The 16,248-nt window shown below is 49.5% G+C and overlaps 1 protein-coding gene across 1 annotated transcript in view; it reads right to left on the bottom strand.

Annotated features, from left to right (window-relative positions):
- Positions 1-15,221, bottom strand: part of Adar (adenosine deaminase, RNA specific) — a 23,052-nt gene extending 7,831 nt beyond the window's left edge. The window contains exons 1-8 of the mRNA XM_026789226.1: positions 15,194-15,221; positions 10,147-11,566; positions 7,889-8,072; positions 6,723-6,871; positions 6,063-6,201; positions 5,772-5,956; positions 731-878; positions 264-435 (exon numbers count right to left, since the gene is read on the bottom strand). Coding sequence (XP_026645027.1) covers positions 264-435; positions 731-878; positions 5,772-5,956; positions 6,063-6,201; positions 6,723-6,871; positions 7,889-8,072; positions 10,147-11,566; positions 15,194-15,221 — 2,425 coding nt within the window. The remainder of the gene's footprint in view (positions 1-263; positions 436-730; positions 879-5,771; positions 5,957-6,062; positions 6,202-6,722; positions 6,872-7,888; positions 8,073-10,146; positions 11,567-15,193) is intronic.
- Positions 15,222-16,248: the final 1,027 nt, after the last annotated feature.

The raw sequence follows: 16,248 nt of genomic DNA, 5'->3' as shown, positions 1-16,248 counted from the left end.
AGACAATCCCAGAGTCAGACAGTGCTCACTGCTGAGACAATCCCAGAGTCAGTGCTCACTGCTAAAATAATCCCAGAGTCGGACTCCACAGACCCTGGGGCTATCTCTGCAGTGCTCACTGCTAAGTAGCTAACTAAAGCAAACATAACAGCTTCGGCATCATGCCAACAACTCTGAAGCTATTCTACCTACGTGACTCTTTGGCCCATACCTTTGGACTTGCTCACAACGACTCCAGAGAGGTCAATGTCTCGGTCACTCACCTGTTCCCAAACTGACTACAACACCCATGTCCTCAGCGCTTCTCTTCATGATAATGGCAGCCAGGATCTTGCGGCCGAGCAGGGAGGGCTGGAAACTGTTGGTGAGAGCATTGAAGCATCGGTGGCTCAGCATAGCCATCTGGTCGTGGAAGGTGCTACCAGTGAGAGGAAGCTGTGGGGACAGGAGCAGTGTCAGGACCCTGTGTGTCTGCTGGCAAGGGAGCCATCTTTTCCCACCCCACATCTAGTATCCTAGCATGCACTCTACTGAGACCAAGACGGAAGCCTAGGGATAATTACGGCCAAGTGAAGAGCCGACTTCTTCTGGGCAGGAGCAAGCAGAACCCCACCACCCCTGAAAAGAGAGCACCAAAAGCAGATATCTTAACTGTCTTTGGATGTGCGTCTGGGGACCGGGAAAGGAGAAGCATAGTTCTTCTGAGACTGGCCCCTGTCACTGGGGTTACCTCTGCGAAACCCAACTGCTCTGCCTTTTCGCTCTCCCCGATCAAGACACGGAGGGCTGCGTCGGCTGCATCTTGCTTGCCTTGTTTCTTGCTGTGTGCACACACGGCTGGAAACCAGCGGCCCCCGACTTTCGCTTGGTAAACAAACCTTTGGGAAGAGAATGAGGATGAAAACAAGCAGCACCCCCCCCCCCCAAGGCTGTGCGGGGAAGGCAGGCTTGCTTAGAATGAGGCCACTTTTGCAAACATAGGACCGGCTGCTCTCACTTGGAAGCACTCCTCAGATTCTGGTCATTCATGATTACATGGTTTGTTTGTTTGTTATCCAGACGTCAGTTGTTCTATTTCTTAGTATTTCCCGCTAACCAGAATCATCAGAACTATAAACATATTTTAAAAGTAAATTTCATTTCATTACCATAAATGGGGAAATGGTGCCACTTCCCATAAACTGGAAGTGACTATAAAATTCATACAATCACCGGGCAGTGGTGGCACATGCCTTAAATCCCAGCACTCAGGAGGCAGAGGCAGGAAGATCTCTTGAGTTCAAGGCCAGCCTGGTCTACAAGAGCTAGTTCCAAAGCTACAGAGAAACCCTGTCTTGAAAAACAAAAACAACAACAAAAACCATTCATACAATCTTATTAAATTCTGTCTAGACACTGTGGTGTTACCTGCGAAGGCTCTGAGCTGTTCCTTATTAGAAGGGAAGCTGAGAGAGAACTGGAAACGGTTTCTTTACAAGCTGGGAAGATGCCTTACAAGTACAAGAACTGGAGTTATGCCCCCCTCCCCAAGAACCACCACCTCAAAAAAAAAAAAAAAAAGCTTGGCAGAGTGGCGCAGCATGCTTGCAGCTCCGGCAACAGAGGGAAGTGGCTCCCGGGGGCTGCAGCCTAGCTAGCCTATCCTAGCTCCAGGCCAAGTGACAGGTCCTGTGTTCAGATTTAAAAACAAAGAAACAAAAGAAGAAAAGTAGATAGTAATTGAGGAATGACATATACGGACACAAAATAAAAAGGTTTCTTCTCAAGTGGAAATGAAGGATACCTGCCTTCCCACGTGCTAGGTGTTCAGCACTCTGACTCCCCTCTCCAAGACGAGGGCTTCTGGAAGCCAACCAAGTGCAGTGCCATTTTCTGACTCTTAAAACTGTCTGATCTTAAAGGACCCAATTTTGCTTCCTTGTGCCTCCTGACAACCTGGGAAAGGCGCATGCGAAAAGGTCTGCCTTAGGCCAAGAGCCAAGCTTTTACAAGGCATTATTTGTTCATTTCCAGGAGGTCTGAGACAGCTATGGGGGAGTGGAGGACGGAGGGAGGAGGTGGACCAGGGGCTCTTAAGTAGGGAGGGGTCCCCATTGTTTCTAGGGCAGGCTCCCACAAATCCAGAGGGAAGTCAGAGCACAGCAGCTTGGAAACCTATTAGCTTTCTGTAGGATCCTGATGCAAACTTAGCACTGGGTAACCCACTGGGGCAGAAGAGGCACAGCCTAGGCTTTGCCATCCACACTGAGCTTCTCACCGTCCTTCGGTTACAAAGCCGCTGAATGCATCTCCTCCTTTCTTTGCCCCTGCTGGTGGGTCTCTGCCAGCCAGTGGGCCAAATTCAGAACTAAGTGAGGGCGGCCTCTGCCTCTGGAGACCAGAAAGATTTTGTGGCCACTGTGTCTTTGGGAAGGATGAGCCTTGTCTACATACTTTTGTGTGTACAAAAAGAATGTGTTTAAGCTGTTAATTATGAAATTAGAATCCTTTAGAGCTGTGCATTCTTATATGGAAGCTACAAACCACATGAGGCTAAGTGACTAGAAGTTTAGACTGCGTGATGTATTCAGACCTCGGTCACGCTGGCCACATCTCAAGAGCTCAGTGAGTACATCCGGCTAGTGCTTAGGTTTTTAGCAGAGTACGCCGAGATCTTATTTTTATTTTCAATTGTGTATGTGCATCTATGCAGTGCCTGAGAGGACCAGAGGAGGGTGCTGGGTCCCCTGGACGCTGGGGCCAGGTGGTGGGTGCTGGGAAATGAACGAGGCTCCTTTGCTGGAGTAGTCCACATCTCTTCAGCCCCCAGGGGGAGTGAAACACAACAGTGACTACAAACAGTCTTTTGGAGACGTCCAGCATCTAGAGCACCAGAGAAATGGGGTAGAGCCTGGAGGGAAGAAGGTCAAGACTCAGTCTCTCAAAGATGGGTAAGGGGTCAATAAGCTAACACAGGCTGCAAGAGAGAGGAGGAGGAGACAGGAAACAACCAGTTCCCATGCACTCAAGGAGAGGGCCTGGACATGAGTATCTCTTCTCTCAAGTGGGAAGAAGCTATCAGTTCAGAGTGCCAACGGCAATTTAGGTGGAAATCTGAGGCAAAGGTCTGGAAGAGTGGGCTCAAAGGAGAAAACAAAAGTTAGCAGGAAAGCGCAACTAAGGGACAAGAACGTGGTGAGGCTGTGAGCAGCGCATGCTCGGCAGGCTGTGTAAGAGCGGGCCGAGCAAGCCACGGCCTTCCCTCAGTATGAGTCCACTACTGGACTGGAAATGGCAATAAACTCTCCCCTCCCTAAGCTGCTTTTGTTCATGGTGCTTATCAGGGCACTAGAAATCCTGGCGAAGACAGGGCTTGGCTTCAGGGTAGGTAGTGTTTACTGAGACAGGAAGTCTTGGAGCTCTGCTTAGGATATGTCCTGTAGGTGTCTGACTGGAGTGGAAGGGTGTAACTGCACACAGGAGTCTGGAGCTTTGAGATGTTGGGTTAGAGAGGCACAGCCAGCACTTTCCAGCATTTAGACATTAAAAGCCAACAAGTTGGTCAAGGTCACTCAGAAAGAGAGGGAAAAGTGGGTGCAGCATTATTTACACAAAGGAAGGATCGTCTGAGCTGGAAACAGAATGGCTACTAAATTAGCATTCGCCTCTCCAGGACAAGCCACACGGCAAGTCCAACACTGTCACTGCCCTAAATCTGCTGTATCCTCCTAGCTTCCATCCTAGTTCCTAAGTTCTCATGTTCCAAGCGAATGACTGAGTTGAGAGACAGGGGAATGCATGGATGCTCCACTATCATGTGACCAAGAGAGTGAGGCTGGCTGGAGGAGGGACAAGAGACCATGTCCTCTTTCCCAGCCAGCTTCCACACAGGATAAAGGTACCCCGAAATGGGGGTGCTCAGGGGCTCTTTTGGGCCCCTTTAGTTTAAGGGATCTAAATTGGGTTATGATCATCAAAGGGCTAATGTTCTTATTGTTTGAAAAGCTCTAAAAGACTAAAGAGTGACACTCTGAAGAAAATGGGTGTCAAATGAGGCAGTTCACAATGGAACACAAATCCTTATGGACACAGAAACATCAATGGCAGTACTACTAAAAAAGGCAAAGGCAAGTTTAAAATAGCAAGATATCAGTTTTAATCAGTTTGTTTTTGTTGGGGGAGGCACACACATACGGTGCATGTGCGGTGCCCAGAGACAATCTGTGAATCAGTCCTCTCTATTCTAATATGGGTCACAGGGGCAGAGCTCAGCTCATCAGGGTGGGTACCCTTGCCCACTGAGTCATCTTGCTGGTCCAAAGATAATAATAAAAAAAAAAAAAACAAAAAACAAAACTAAGCTGGGCGGTGGTGGCGCATGCCTTTAATCCTAGCACTCGGGAGGCAGAAGCACGCAGATCTCTGTGAGTTTGAGGCCAGGCTGGTCTATAAGAGCTAGTTCTAGGACAGACTCCAAAACTACAAAGAAACCGTGTCTCGAAAAACCAAAACTAAAATAAAATAAAAAACTACACACACATACAGACACACACAAAATGTTTGCCCACATGGATGGAAGTGTGCCACGTGTCTAGTGTTCATGGAGGCCAGAAACGGGAGTCAAATCCCCTGGAAGTGGAGCTATAGAGCTATGAGCTGCCCTGTGTGCTAAGAACGAAACCTGGATGTTCTGCAAGAGCTGCTAGTCTCCTAGCTTCTGATTCATCTCCCTAGTGCCCCTGCCCCATGCTATTTTTTAATGAGATTTTTCATCTTAGTTACTTTTTAAAATTAAAAAAAATGAATGGGGGGGCTAGAGAGACGGTTCCTCCAAGGATCTGTGTTTGATTCTCAGCACCCATACAGCAGCTTGCTAAAATCTCTAACTCCTGTTCCCAGGAATATGGCCCTTTTCTAGCCTTCAGGGGCACTGCGAACACACAGCACACAGACAGACACGTACACACGTAAAATAAAGATCTTTACAGAAAGGGACTCGAAAAGGGATGAAAAGGAGAGAAACTCTTCACTGAATAATCTTTCAACCATGTGAATAATTTTTGTATGAAACTAAAGGCTCCCACTCTGGAACAGTGACGGAACTCTCCAGATGGCTGACCCACTGTCTTCATCAGGCTGTGCAGACACCTTATTCACAGTCAATGCGCACCATTCTTACATGGGCTCACAGGCCACCTGCAGGGATATTTCATTTGTATTTTAATAAATAAAGCTTGCCTGAAGATCAGAGAGTGAAATAGCCATACTGATCAGCCTTACAGATCAGGCAGTGGTGACACACACCTTTAATCCCAGCAGCCACACTAGTTTGCCATAGAAAACTCTGGCGGTAGTGGTGCGTGCCTCTAATCCCAGCACTAGAGAGGAATATAAAATGGGAGAAGAGCCGGGCGGTGGTGGCGCACGCCTTTAATGCCAGCACTCGCGAGGCGGAGGCAGGCGGATCTCTGTGAGTTCGAGACCAGCCTGGTCTACAGAGCTAGTTCCAGGACAGGTTCCAAAACCACAGAGAAACCCTGTCTCAAAAAACCAAAAAAAATAAAAATAAAAAAATAAAATAAAATAAAATGGGAGGAGACAGTCTCATTCTGAGGTTCCTGGAGGCAGGATCGCCATTTTGGACTGAGGTAGAGAAAAGAGCTAGTGGCTGGCTGTTTTGCTTTTCTGACCTTCAGGCTGAACCCCAATTTCTGTCTCCCAGTTTTTATTAATTGTGCCACAGCCGTTCTCACCCGCTGACACACGGTTGCTGCCAGGACTAAGACACTCACTTGGGTTCATGAGGAGGTCCAGACTGGTCAATCAGCTTGAACTCAGCAGCAAAGCCATGGGAGCGGGCATACTCTAACAGGCCACCCACGGGGTTGGTGTTCAGGTACCTCACGAGCTCACCAATCCTCCTGATCTTGTTAGGTGCCGCAGACTCATCGAGTGATTCCGTGTTCGCACCTCCAGACTGAGGGAGAATTAACCGGGGAGGAACCAGCAACAAGTCAGAAAACTCAGGGGCTCAGAGACACCCCAAATCTGCCCACGCTGTAACCTGTAGAACCGTACCCCACCTGGTCATCAGCTGAATTGGCTGCCTCCTCCTGCAGAGCCTTCATGGCTTCCTCTGCGGCCATCTGCTTCGCTACTTTCTTGCTGGGGGCACTCACAGTGGGGAAAGTCTGGGCTCCGACTGCTACACAGTACTGGAACCTTGGAGGAGACGGGCAAGGACACAAATGCTGGGCTGAGGGGATCGCCCACCCTTGTCAGGCTGCTGCCCTCTTGTACTACAGGTAGCTTACATAGCACTCCTGCAGTTTATTTTGGCCTTGGCGAGTTAGTGTGCCCCACCCACCCACTGCCCCAGGGTCTCCTGACTTGGCTATACTCAGCAAGCACTTGTCACACACTCTCCAGGAAGCCTTCTTTGAACAAGTGTGCACAGAACCCCCAACAGGGAGCTGCTAAGGCATGCCCAGGTCCTCAATCTTTCTGCTCCAACAGTGACCGCCACGCTGCCCATGTTGTGACCCTACCTAGTCCTCGGTCCCTTTGAACTCCTAATCCCAGATTCTCTGCTTCATAGCAGCAGCCAGGCCCTGAAGGCCCTTTCCAGACTGTAGCAGGAGAGACCATCAAGAGGGAGGACGTCTCATCTCTGAGGCTGCAGGGGAGGTACCTTTCCTACACTGGGGGAGACCTCCACAGTAGGCACCACACAGAGGACATACTTGGGGTCATGGGCAGGGCCTTCTTTGGACAGGAGACGGAATTCGCAGGAGTTCCCTAGCTTGTGCATACACTCGAGCAACGTGGTCACTGGGCTCTTCCCAGAGAGCAAGGGTGCTGCTGAGGAGCTGGAGGTCTGGGACTCTGCTGACTGGAGAAAAGAAGAAAACACAAGACAAAACACAGAAACAAAACTCTCACCAGATTACCCGAGAAGAGGGCAGTGGGCTGTTGAGACTTTCTCTCCCAACTCCTGGTTTTGTTGAAACAAAGTCTCTTCCTATAGCCCAAGCTAGCCTTGACCTCGAAGCAATCCTCCTGCCTCAGTATGCCAAGTGCTGCAATGACAGTCACTGCACCCAGCTAAGTTGTTCTTTTAGACACCTAAATGTTAGGAGTGGCTTCCAAAGGAGCTGCTGTAGGCACAGGAAGGGGAGACTTACCTCCTAAAACAGGCAGGAGAGTGGATTCAAGGTCTGTGATGGTTGGTTTTGTGACCTGACACAGCTTAAAACCAAAGAAAGGGAGCCTCCTGAGGTGCTATCTGGGTCAGACTGGCCTGTGGGCACGTCTGAGGAATTGTTTGGATAATTTAGCTGACTGAGGAGACCACCCACCCTAAATGCTAGCAGCCCAGATAAAAGGAAACCGGCAATGACAGCTTGGCATTTTTGCCTTCACTCTCAGTGAGGAGTTCATCCATGCTGAAGCTGCTGCCGCTACCTCCTTTCCTGACATTAGAACTGGCTTTTCTGGATCAGAGCAGCTCTCCAAGAAGAACTGCTCAGGCCTTCAGTGCCAGGTTCGAACTGGAAAAGTACCCAGCCTTGGAGACTCATCAATTCCCAGTTTTCAGTCTCCCGGCTTTAAGACAGCCCTAACTGGGCCACTCTGACCATACTGTGTACCTATCCAAGAAATCTTCTTTTAATTATTTTTTATATAAATTCTGTTCCTCCAGAGAACCCTGATTTGGATCTTTCCCCTAACACTACAAATACCATGAGACCAGGATGGTGGAAGGGGAGCAGGCTAAGAGGGAAGGGGAGACAGGGGGCGCGAGGAAGAGTAGGTGCTGCTTCAGGAGACTGTTCCTGAACAGGAGAACAGCTCCTGGAGTCTGTCACACAACAGCCAAGGGTTACTGTCCCCAGGGAAGAACACCTACCTTCTCTGAGTCCTCCTCCATGGGACAGGGGGATAATTCTTCTGGTTTTCCACTGTCTTTAGCTTTGGCTTCCCGAAGCAGAATCGCCATGGCCTTCATTGCTGCATCCTGCTTGGCCACTTTCTTGCTGCCAGCTTCAGCTGGAGGAAACTCTCGGCCATTGATGACAACCTGGAATTTAAATCTTGGTGGAAAGTGATTAGATATGTCAACACCAGCCTGGGTCATCCCTCTGCTCATTCAGAAGAGATCTCTATCCGGAATGTTCTGCTATACTGAGTACTTTTCAGGGTCTCTATCTCTACACAGCCCTGGATGACCTGAAGCTTTCTATATAGACCAAACTGGACTCGAATTCAGAGGTCCTCCTGCCTCTGACTTCTGAGTATAAGGAATGGAGGCGTGGCCACCACACCCAGTGGTGTTTTACTTTAGCTTGTGTGCGCGTGCAGCTCAGAGACAACATGTGGGAATCAGCTCTTCTTTCACCTCACAGGTTCAGAGGGCTGAGCTCAAGCTGTCAAGCTTAGTGGCAAGTATTTTCACTTCCTGAGCCATCTTGCTGGTCCACCACGTTTTAGAGACAGGGTTTTGCTCTATTGGCCCAGGCTGGCCTAGAATTACACATCCTCCTGCTTCTGCCTCCCGAGTGCTGGGATTAAAGGTGTGTGCCACCACTGCCCAGCCCACTATCACTTCTAAACATGAAAGAGGATAAAGTGCACAAAAGAGATAGGTGAACAGCCTTGTTAACAAGCCCAGAACTTTACCCTAGCCGACTGTGGACCGGCCTCCTCCGTGGAGGTGCAACAAGACAACAAAGATAGTGTAATGCCCCTTCTCCAGTTCCCAGACACCACAGCAGAACCTGCCCCGGGGGAAGGGAGGAGGGGTGCTTGCTGGCTATGAGAGGAGGAACAGGAGGCTAGAGGGGCAGGTAAGGAGCCACCTCTGAAGGCCTGCTGTTTAGGTGGGTGTTGTGTCCCAGGTCACTGTAGCAATCTGCCCTTCTTTGATTGCTTGTGCAGTGCTATAGCTCTGTCTGTCCCAGGTCTGGGATGAAAACCAAAACATTTGATCCTAGACCTCTGGTCTTAGCCTCGGGGTCCTTTGCTCAAGCTTTTAAATGTCAAGCCGGATCCACTCATTCATAGGAGGTCAGATCTCTTACTTAGTAGGTCTTCAAAACCCTTAAATATAATACAATGTCATTTCTTTTCAATTTTCCCCTTTGAGGCCGAGTCTTACTATATATTATCCGGGCCAACCTGGTACTCAGCCTGAGAGCTGGGGTCGTGGCTATGTGCCAACACGCCTGGCAGCATGCAAGTTCCTTACATATCTGAAGTCTAAAGAATGACCAACAGCAAAACCCACGCTTTCCCTTAACTCTCTGGAGGGGTGCTGAGAGAAACCATGCTAGCCCCTCGTCCCAGAATGGGCCCTGGCTCTGTCAGTTTGGGGAGCACACCCCTTTCTTTACAGTTCTCCTGCAGCAGTAACTTGGTATCATGAAGGAAGTTAAGGAGGAAACAGGTCACTGTAGGGAGCCCTCACCCCTAGAAACCAGGGGTCACACATCAGATAGCTTGCAGCTCAGATATTTGCGCTATAATTCATAACAGCACCAAATGTACAGTTATGGAGTAAAAACAAAGTAATTTCATAGTTGGGGTCCCCACAACACGAGGAACTGTATTAAGGCTCGCAGCATTAGGAAGGGTGCGAAGCCTGGCCAGCTGCCTGAGCGTGAGCCTGTGAGTGCAGCCCCACTACCCGTGCAGGGGAAGTGTGCAAAAGTACAGGTGCCCCTGCGATAAGACTGGCAGGCAGCTTTCTGTGTGACAAGCCCTTTCTTTCCCTCCCAGCCGAGGCTGGGGTGAGAAGTGTACCTGCTGCTGCCGAGCAAGAGCTGTTATTCTGGCCTGTTCTGGTCCACCTGCTCCTACACTCCTCTTGGGAGCTTCAGTCTGGCAGTGATGGGGACAGAAGCAGTCTGTGTCACCTCTGGGTGCCCAAGAGCCAGTCATCTCTAAGGAAGGTCACTTCAGCCAAGAGAGCCAGGATTCCGGCTACCCTGAGCTCTATTTTCCCTGACTAGCACTCAGAGAAAGGACCAACAAGGATGATTTAGCCAAAAGCGGAAAAGAGAGAAGGCAAAGACAGGAGCTACCAAGGCCACCCACTCACAGTGAGCTGAGACGGTACAGGAGCCAAAGCACCTGCAGCACTAGGCACGATCCTGGGTGGTGTCTTACCGAGGTTCATGGGACGGTCCACTCTGCTCTATCAGGTTGAAATCACAGGTCTGACTAGTGAACTGAGCATACTCTAACAGCCCGCTGACAGGGTTCTTCAGCTGGCACTCAGTCAGCTTCTTGTATGGTGAACACCGTGGCAAGACAGGGCTGTAGAAGGAGGGCATCTCCATGATGGCTCGAAACTCACCTGGTGCTGTGTGGATACTATTCAAGTTATCTGGGATGTCATCTGTGGCCCACTGGCCGTTTTCAGAGTCAACATACCCTGCTCTAGAGGGGCCACTGTGATAAGCGTGTGGCCGCAGCCTCACTGGTCCTGGTCTGGCCTCATACCTACTTTCATACTTTGTCACAGGTTCTTGGCCATTCTCCACTCTTTTGGGGGTTGCCATGCTGCTGGAGGCACCCGATGGGGGCGAATGGCAGATGGGGAATGAGGTGCTTCTGGTGGCCTCTGGGACAGCAGCTGGGACACTGTGTGTACTTCTCTTGATCTGCAGCCTCTCCCGCTTCTTGTCCGTCAAGTCCCAGGTGGGAGGCATGGCCCCTTGCCTGTGGACATCGCCTTGCCTTTCCAAGTCAATCAGTACCGCATTCACATCCCGGGCCTTGGCCAGGCCAACGTTCTTAGCCAGGTTCAGGGCAGAGGAGTTCGGCACATTGAACAGGTAGTCACAGATTTTGTCCTTGATCTCCGCCATGTCAAGAAGCTCAAGGGGTCCTTCTAAGTCAGAGGCAGGGTCCCCGTCTTCACTGCTCAAACCAGGTTCTTCTTGAGGGACTTCCTGGCCACAACTGTCTGGATTCACAGTTTTAGGGGGCTGAGTCCAAGCCTGATGTGGGGGTGCAAGGCTCCACAAAGGAGGAGTTCCTACTTCTCTACGCAGCTTCCCCTTCCTCTCCAGGGAGTACAATACACGATTGACCTCCTTCTTTGGGACCCTGAGCTCTCTGGCTAGTACCTGAGCGCTGATGGCCCGCCCCTCTCCAAGCTCCTCCAGGCGGCCTAGGATCTTCTGCTCTGGATTCTGACTGATGCTCAGCTCCTGGAAGTGCGAGCAAAGTCTATCATCCTCTCTCCATGGCAGACTTGTGCTGTGTGGGGGAGGAAGTGGCAGTCCTATGTGGAAGCCCTGACTTCTAGGAGTCACTCTCTTGGGGAAACCCCAGGTTTCCAGTTGCTTGCCTTGGGAAGATGGCCCTGGGAACCGTGGCCAGTGTCCTGGGAAGAATGGCGGCAGCGACTGGGGCTGGTGTCCAATCAAGGGTGCTTCTGGGAGCCGGCCTTTAAGAAACTCTATCTGTTGGAGCTGGAAACTCCTGGGGTAAGACTCGGGCACACGTGGCTGCAGGTGTCTCCAGCTGCTATGCTCATAGCTGGGGTCCAAGCAGGGGCGTGTCTGGTAAGGGAATACCCCTGCAGAAGACAACATGGAGGCCAGAGCTTGAGTTAGAGTCATGCATGAGCCTGTCATCCCTCCAGTTTCTGCCTGGGCGAGCTGTTCCCGAGTCCTAACAGGCAGGGTAGCTGACTGAGCCTATGTCCTCACAGGGTGACTCCAGTCCACACTGGCTACTGCTGGTAAGCTCATCAGGGAGAGAAGAAGGGGACAAGCCACACACTGCCTTCTTAGGCATCAGAGAGGCCTCCAGCAGCTTAACTCTCCCCCTTGTAACCGGAGTTCAAGGGGATGGAAAAACCTTCTACTCACTCCAAATGACCCTTCTACAACTAGAAAACACAGCCAAAAAGACGGCTCAGTGGGAAGGGCGCTTGCCATGAGACCTGGTGACCCGAGTTTGATCTTGGAGATCGAAGCGGTGGAAGAGAAGTGACCGTCCTCAGATTACCAGAGATGCAGGACAGTATCTGCACTACATAATAAATAATATATAAAATATAATATATATAAATATATTATACCAATATATCTCAATAAATATATAAATAACTATAAAGTTGAAAAACAAGCAGATGGTATTTTAGAAAGAAAGAAACGCAACCCTGGAGTAGAGAGGAAAATGGGGCTCAGAGTGCAGGAGGGCAGCCATGTGGGTCAGGCTCCCCACCACACAACACAGCACTTTACAGTCTCTCAAACCTTGACCTGGAGATGATCTTGCCAAGCAGGATTTAAGACTGGGTGAAACTGAAGCGCATGTCCCTCTCCCAGCCTTCAGGAGGAGTGACTAGCAGGGGCTATCTCCATGTGATGAAGGGCCCTCAGAGGCTGGCCTGTTAGCCAGCTGGGCCTGGAGGATCACAATTTAGTTTTAGGGAAGCCAGAGAGTCGCTGCCCAAAAGCAACATGTGATCTTCCTTCCCTCTTGAGATGGCACCCGGGCTCGCCTGAACATGGGAACAAGCAGTGTTGGTCTCTGCACCTTCCCCAGCTACCCCAGAGGCAGCATCCACCCCGTGGACACCCTGCTGGAGCATGCATTTCGTGGGACGGGAGCATGGCTCTGCTTCCTTTCCCCGGCTCGCACACTTGGGAGGGATGTTTGATGCACTCACAGCGTTCCTGATTCTCTCCATCAGGACTGGGAATCTTACCATCCTAATCACTACTGTGGTGCCTCACCTCCTGTATCAGTGACCTCCACATGATGTCTGCCTAGTGACCCTACCAATGCCACCATTATGTAATTTGGGTCTCTGCTAAATTGTCAAACCTTGAACCTCTTTTCTGGTAGCCAGTAACCATTTTCTTGAAGAGGGTAGATAGCTCTAAGCAGTATTTCCTGAACTAAAGTCTGAACAAACACCACCACCTCTGGCTCCTCTTTCTGCACCACGTGATGCAGAATGAGCGACCCAATCACACAGTTCAATAACGGGGGCTGTAGGAGATTTCTGATTGGCTCTTTGAGTGAATTTGGAGGAAAGACATTTTCATTTCAGAGACATTAACGTCAGTTTCTAGGTAAACACGTTTTAAGATTTATTTATTTTATGTGTATGGGTGTTTTGCCTGCATTTATGTCTGTGCACCACATGTGTGCTGGGTGCCCAAAAAGGACAAAGGCCCTCGGAACTGGAGTTACAGATGGCTGCGCCCTAACAGCAGCCATTGCCCTTAACTTGAGACATCTCTCCAGTCCCTAAATACAATCTTGATTTAAATGGCTACTTTCAAACAAAGTCTGGCAAATATGAGTGCCTAGTTACAAAACAGCTGAATAAATTGAAATATACACACACTATGGATCATTAGTCACAGTTTTTAAACATATATGTTGGATATATTCTCTGTCTCTGACTCTCTCTCTTTTTAAAGAGACAGGGTTTCTGTGTAGCCCTGGCTGTCCTGAACTCACTATGTAGACCAGGTTGGCCTCGAACTCACAGAGATCTGACTCCCCTGCCTCCCGAGTGCTGGGATTAAAGGCGTGTGCTACCACACTGGCTACATTTGCATTCTGACCACAGAAATTTTGGGTATATATTAAAAGTCTAAATGGATGAGTACATATTTGTTATACTTTCTTCTATTAAGAAAGAGAAAACCCAGAAGAGTGCACACACATACACTAGTATGATCAAAGATAAAAAGAAACAGTAATGAATTTACTGAGTTACTTTGGGAAGGTAGGACTACAGAAGGAATTATTTATTCTGTCTTTTTACCCCCAAAAGTCCCCTAAAGACCAATTCCCAATTGAGAACAGCTGCAGACAGTCATTTAATGGGACAGAGCAGTCTTTAGTCACTATATATAAACATATACATATATACACACATATACATATATATACACATACATATTCTATGTGTTCCATGGTGTGCATATATTTCACATATACTTGCATACATGCATTTTCTTCAAGTCAGATGTCCTCAGTGTTTTGGAAAGGTCTTTTAAAAATACAACATTAAGGGCTGGGGCAATGACCTGGTGGGTAAAAGCACTTGCTGCACAATTCTAAGGGCCCGAATTCCACAAAAAGCCTGATGTGTAGTATGAGCAGCAGTAATTTTAGGACTCCTAAGCATATAGGAGACCAAGAAGAAATTCCTGGAAGCTTGAGGGCCATCACTGAAAACAGCAAGAGACCCTGTCTCAGACAAGGTGACGGTGAGGCCCCAACCCTGGGGCTGTCTTTTCACCTTCAGACAGGAGCACATGTGTGCGTGCACATCTACAAAATTAAAAGGTGGCTTTTTGGGTAGGTTTCTTGAGACAATGTCTCACTCTGTAGACCAGGCTGGTCTCGAACTCACAGAGATCCACTTGCCTGCCTCTGCCTCTTAAGTGAGGGGATTAAAGGCGCCTGTCACCATGTCCTGAAAAATTAAAAGTTTTAAAAGCACACACACACACACTTTTAAACTATAGCTCAGTGGTAGGGCACTTGTCTACTAAGTTCATCTCACACAGCTTTTTAAAACCGGAGGGGTAAATCTGGGTGGGCCATGCCTGCAATCCCAGCACTAGGGAGGAGGAGTACTCTCTAAAAAGAAACCACCGTCACTCAACCAAGATAAAGAACATTTCTACCTCCCCTCTACGTTCCACCTTTCCTCCACTTCCAGCCTTCAGTGCCAAGCATCAGTTTCCGTCCTCACGGCCTTCCAGAATGTCTCACTCAGTGCCACACAGCATGAGCCTTCTGAACAGATTGCTCTGTTCAGAACACCACAGCACAAGAACACCATTCCTCACTTCACTGCTAGCAGAATTCCACTCAGCCTGCAGGTTATCTGAAGGCTGATTTAAATTTCCTAGGAAACCGAAAGTGAGCAAGGAAGAAGGTCCCCAAGGCAAGAAAAGCCGCTCAAACGCTGTTACAGCGGATCAGCGAGGCGTCAGAGGCCCTAGCAGAAGGGAAGGGGTGTCTGCCTTGGCCTGGGTTCTCAGGGTCGGGCTCAGACCCAGTTCACCTTCTCCCACGCCTCCATCCTGCGACTGTTCAAAGCTGTAACAACTAACTGAATACAAAGCACCAGAGAGCAAGAGCTGCTGGATGAGGGTGCACACGACCCGTGCAACTCACACTCCACAAGCCCAGCACCGCCGGGGTGCAGACCCCATGGGCTTACCTGCGGGTCCCCTGAGCCCCTGGGACATAGCGCCGGCCAGGCCCCCACCTGGGCCGCAAGATGGCTCCCCAGAGTTCGCTTTCGTTTCCTTGAAAAGCTTCCCCGCCCGACGACGGGGACAGGGGGAGGGGTTTGCTCTCAGCAGCAGCGCAGCATCCCGCCCACCCCAAGGGCTGGACTGCCGCCGCAGCCACGCCCTTCATCGCCACTCAGCCTTTGCTAGTAACGCACTATTCATTCATATACATGTCGTTATCTGAGAGCTGGGGTGCAATTTATGTACAGGACAAGCTAATTTTTGCTCATAATATTCTAAAAGCTTCATTCGGGCTCAACAGCGCCCCTCTACCCAGTGAGGAAGTTTCTTTTCCGTGTTTAATCCCCATCACTTAAGAGATTTACAAGTCTGTCCCTTCCTAGAGGGCCGATGCCCCTATAAAACTCTTTCCTTTCAGACCTTTGCATATTCTATTACTTGGCCTAGAATGTTCCTCCTTTTCCTTGTTTTGTAACCCAGGCTGGCTCAGTACGTAGCTGAGGCTGGCCTTTAACTCAACAACAATAATCTTGCTTCCGCCTCCCGAGTGCAGAGGATTATGGATGTGCACCACTGGGCCTGGCTTTCTAGCCGGCAACTTTACTAGCATTTTCCGTAAAGTGTTTTTGCTGTTCTAAAATATACTTATATCAGTAAAATATACATTTCAGTAAGATCTACAGTGAATGACTATGCATTCTGGGAAGCTTTACATCTAGGCAAGGCGGACATTCACGGAAGAAGTTAAAGACTGTGTATTCCAATCGCAGTGTAAGCAGGGTTCTTAGTCCAGTCTGTAGTCAACACTGAATATGCCATTACATCACTTGTGCAGGACGCCAGCCCTGCTGGGGGACGGGAAGCAAGCACAGGATCCTCAATGGGGTGTTCATTACAACCTAGGAGGATCCCACCCATAGCACAGGCAGTTTCAGTGACCACGTTAAGGGAAGCAGACAAGACCTTCAAGGCCCAGACACGGTTTCTTGTGCTGTGTTCGTCACCTACGGTGGGTAGT

This window comes from Microtus ochrogaster, unplaced genomic scaffold (genome assembly GCF_000317375.1).
Source record: "Microtus ochrogaster isolate Prairie Vole_2 unplaced genomic scaffold, MicOch1.0 UNK16, whole genome shotgun sequence".
Lineage (NCBI taxonomy): Eukaryota > Metazoa > Chordata > Mammalia > Rodentia > Cricetidae > Microtus > Microtus ochrogaster.
This window is presented reverse-complemented; position numbering and strand designations above follow the sequence as displayed.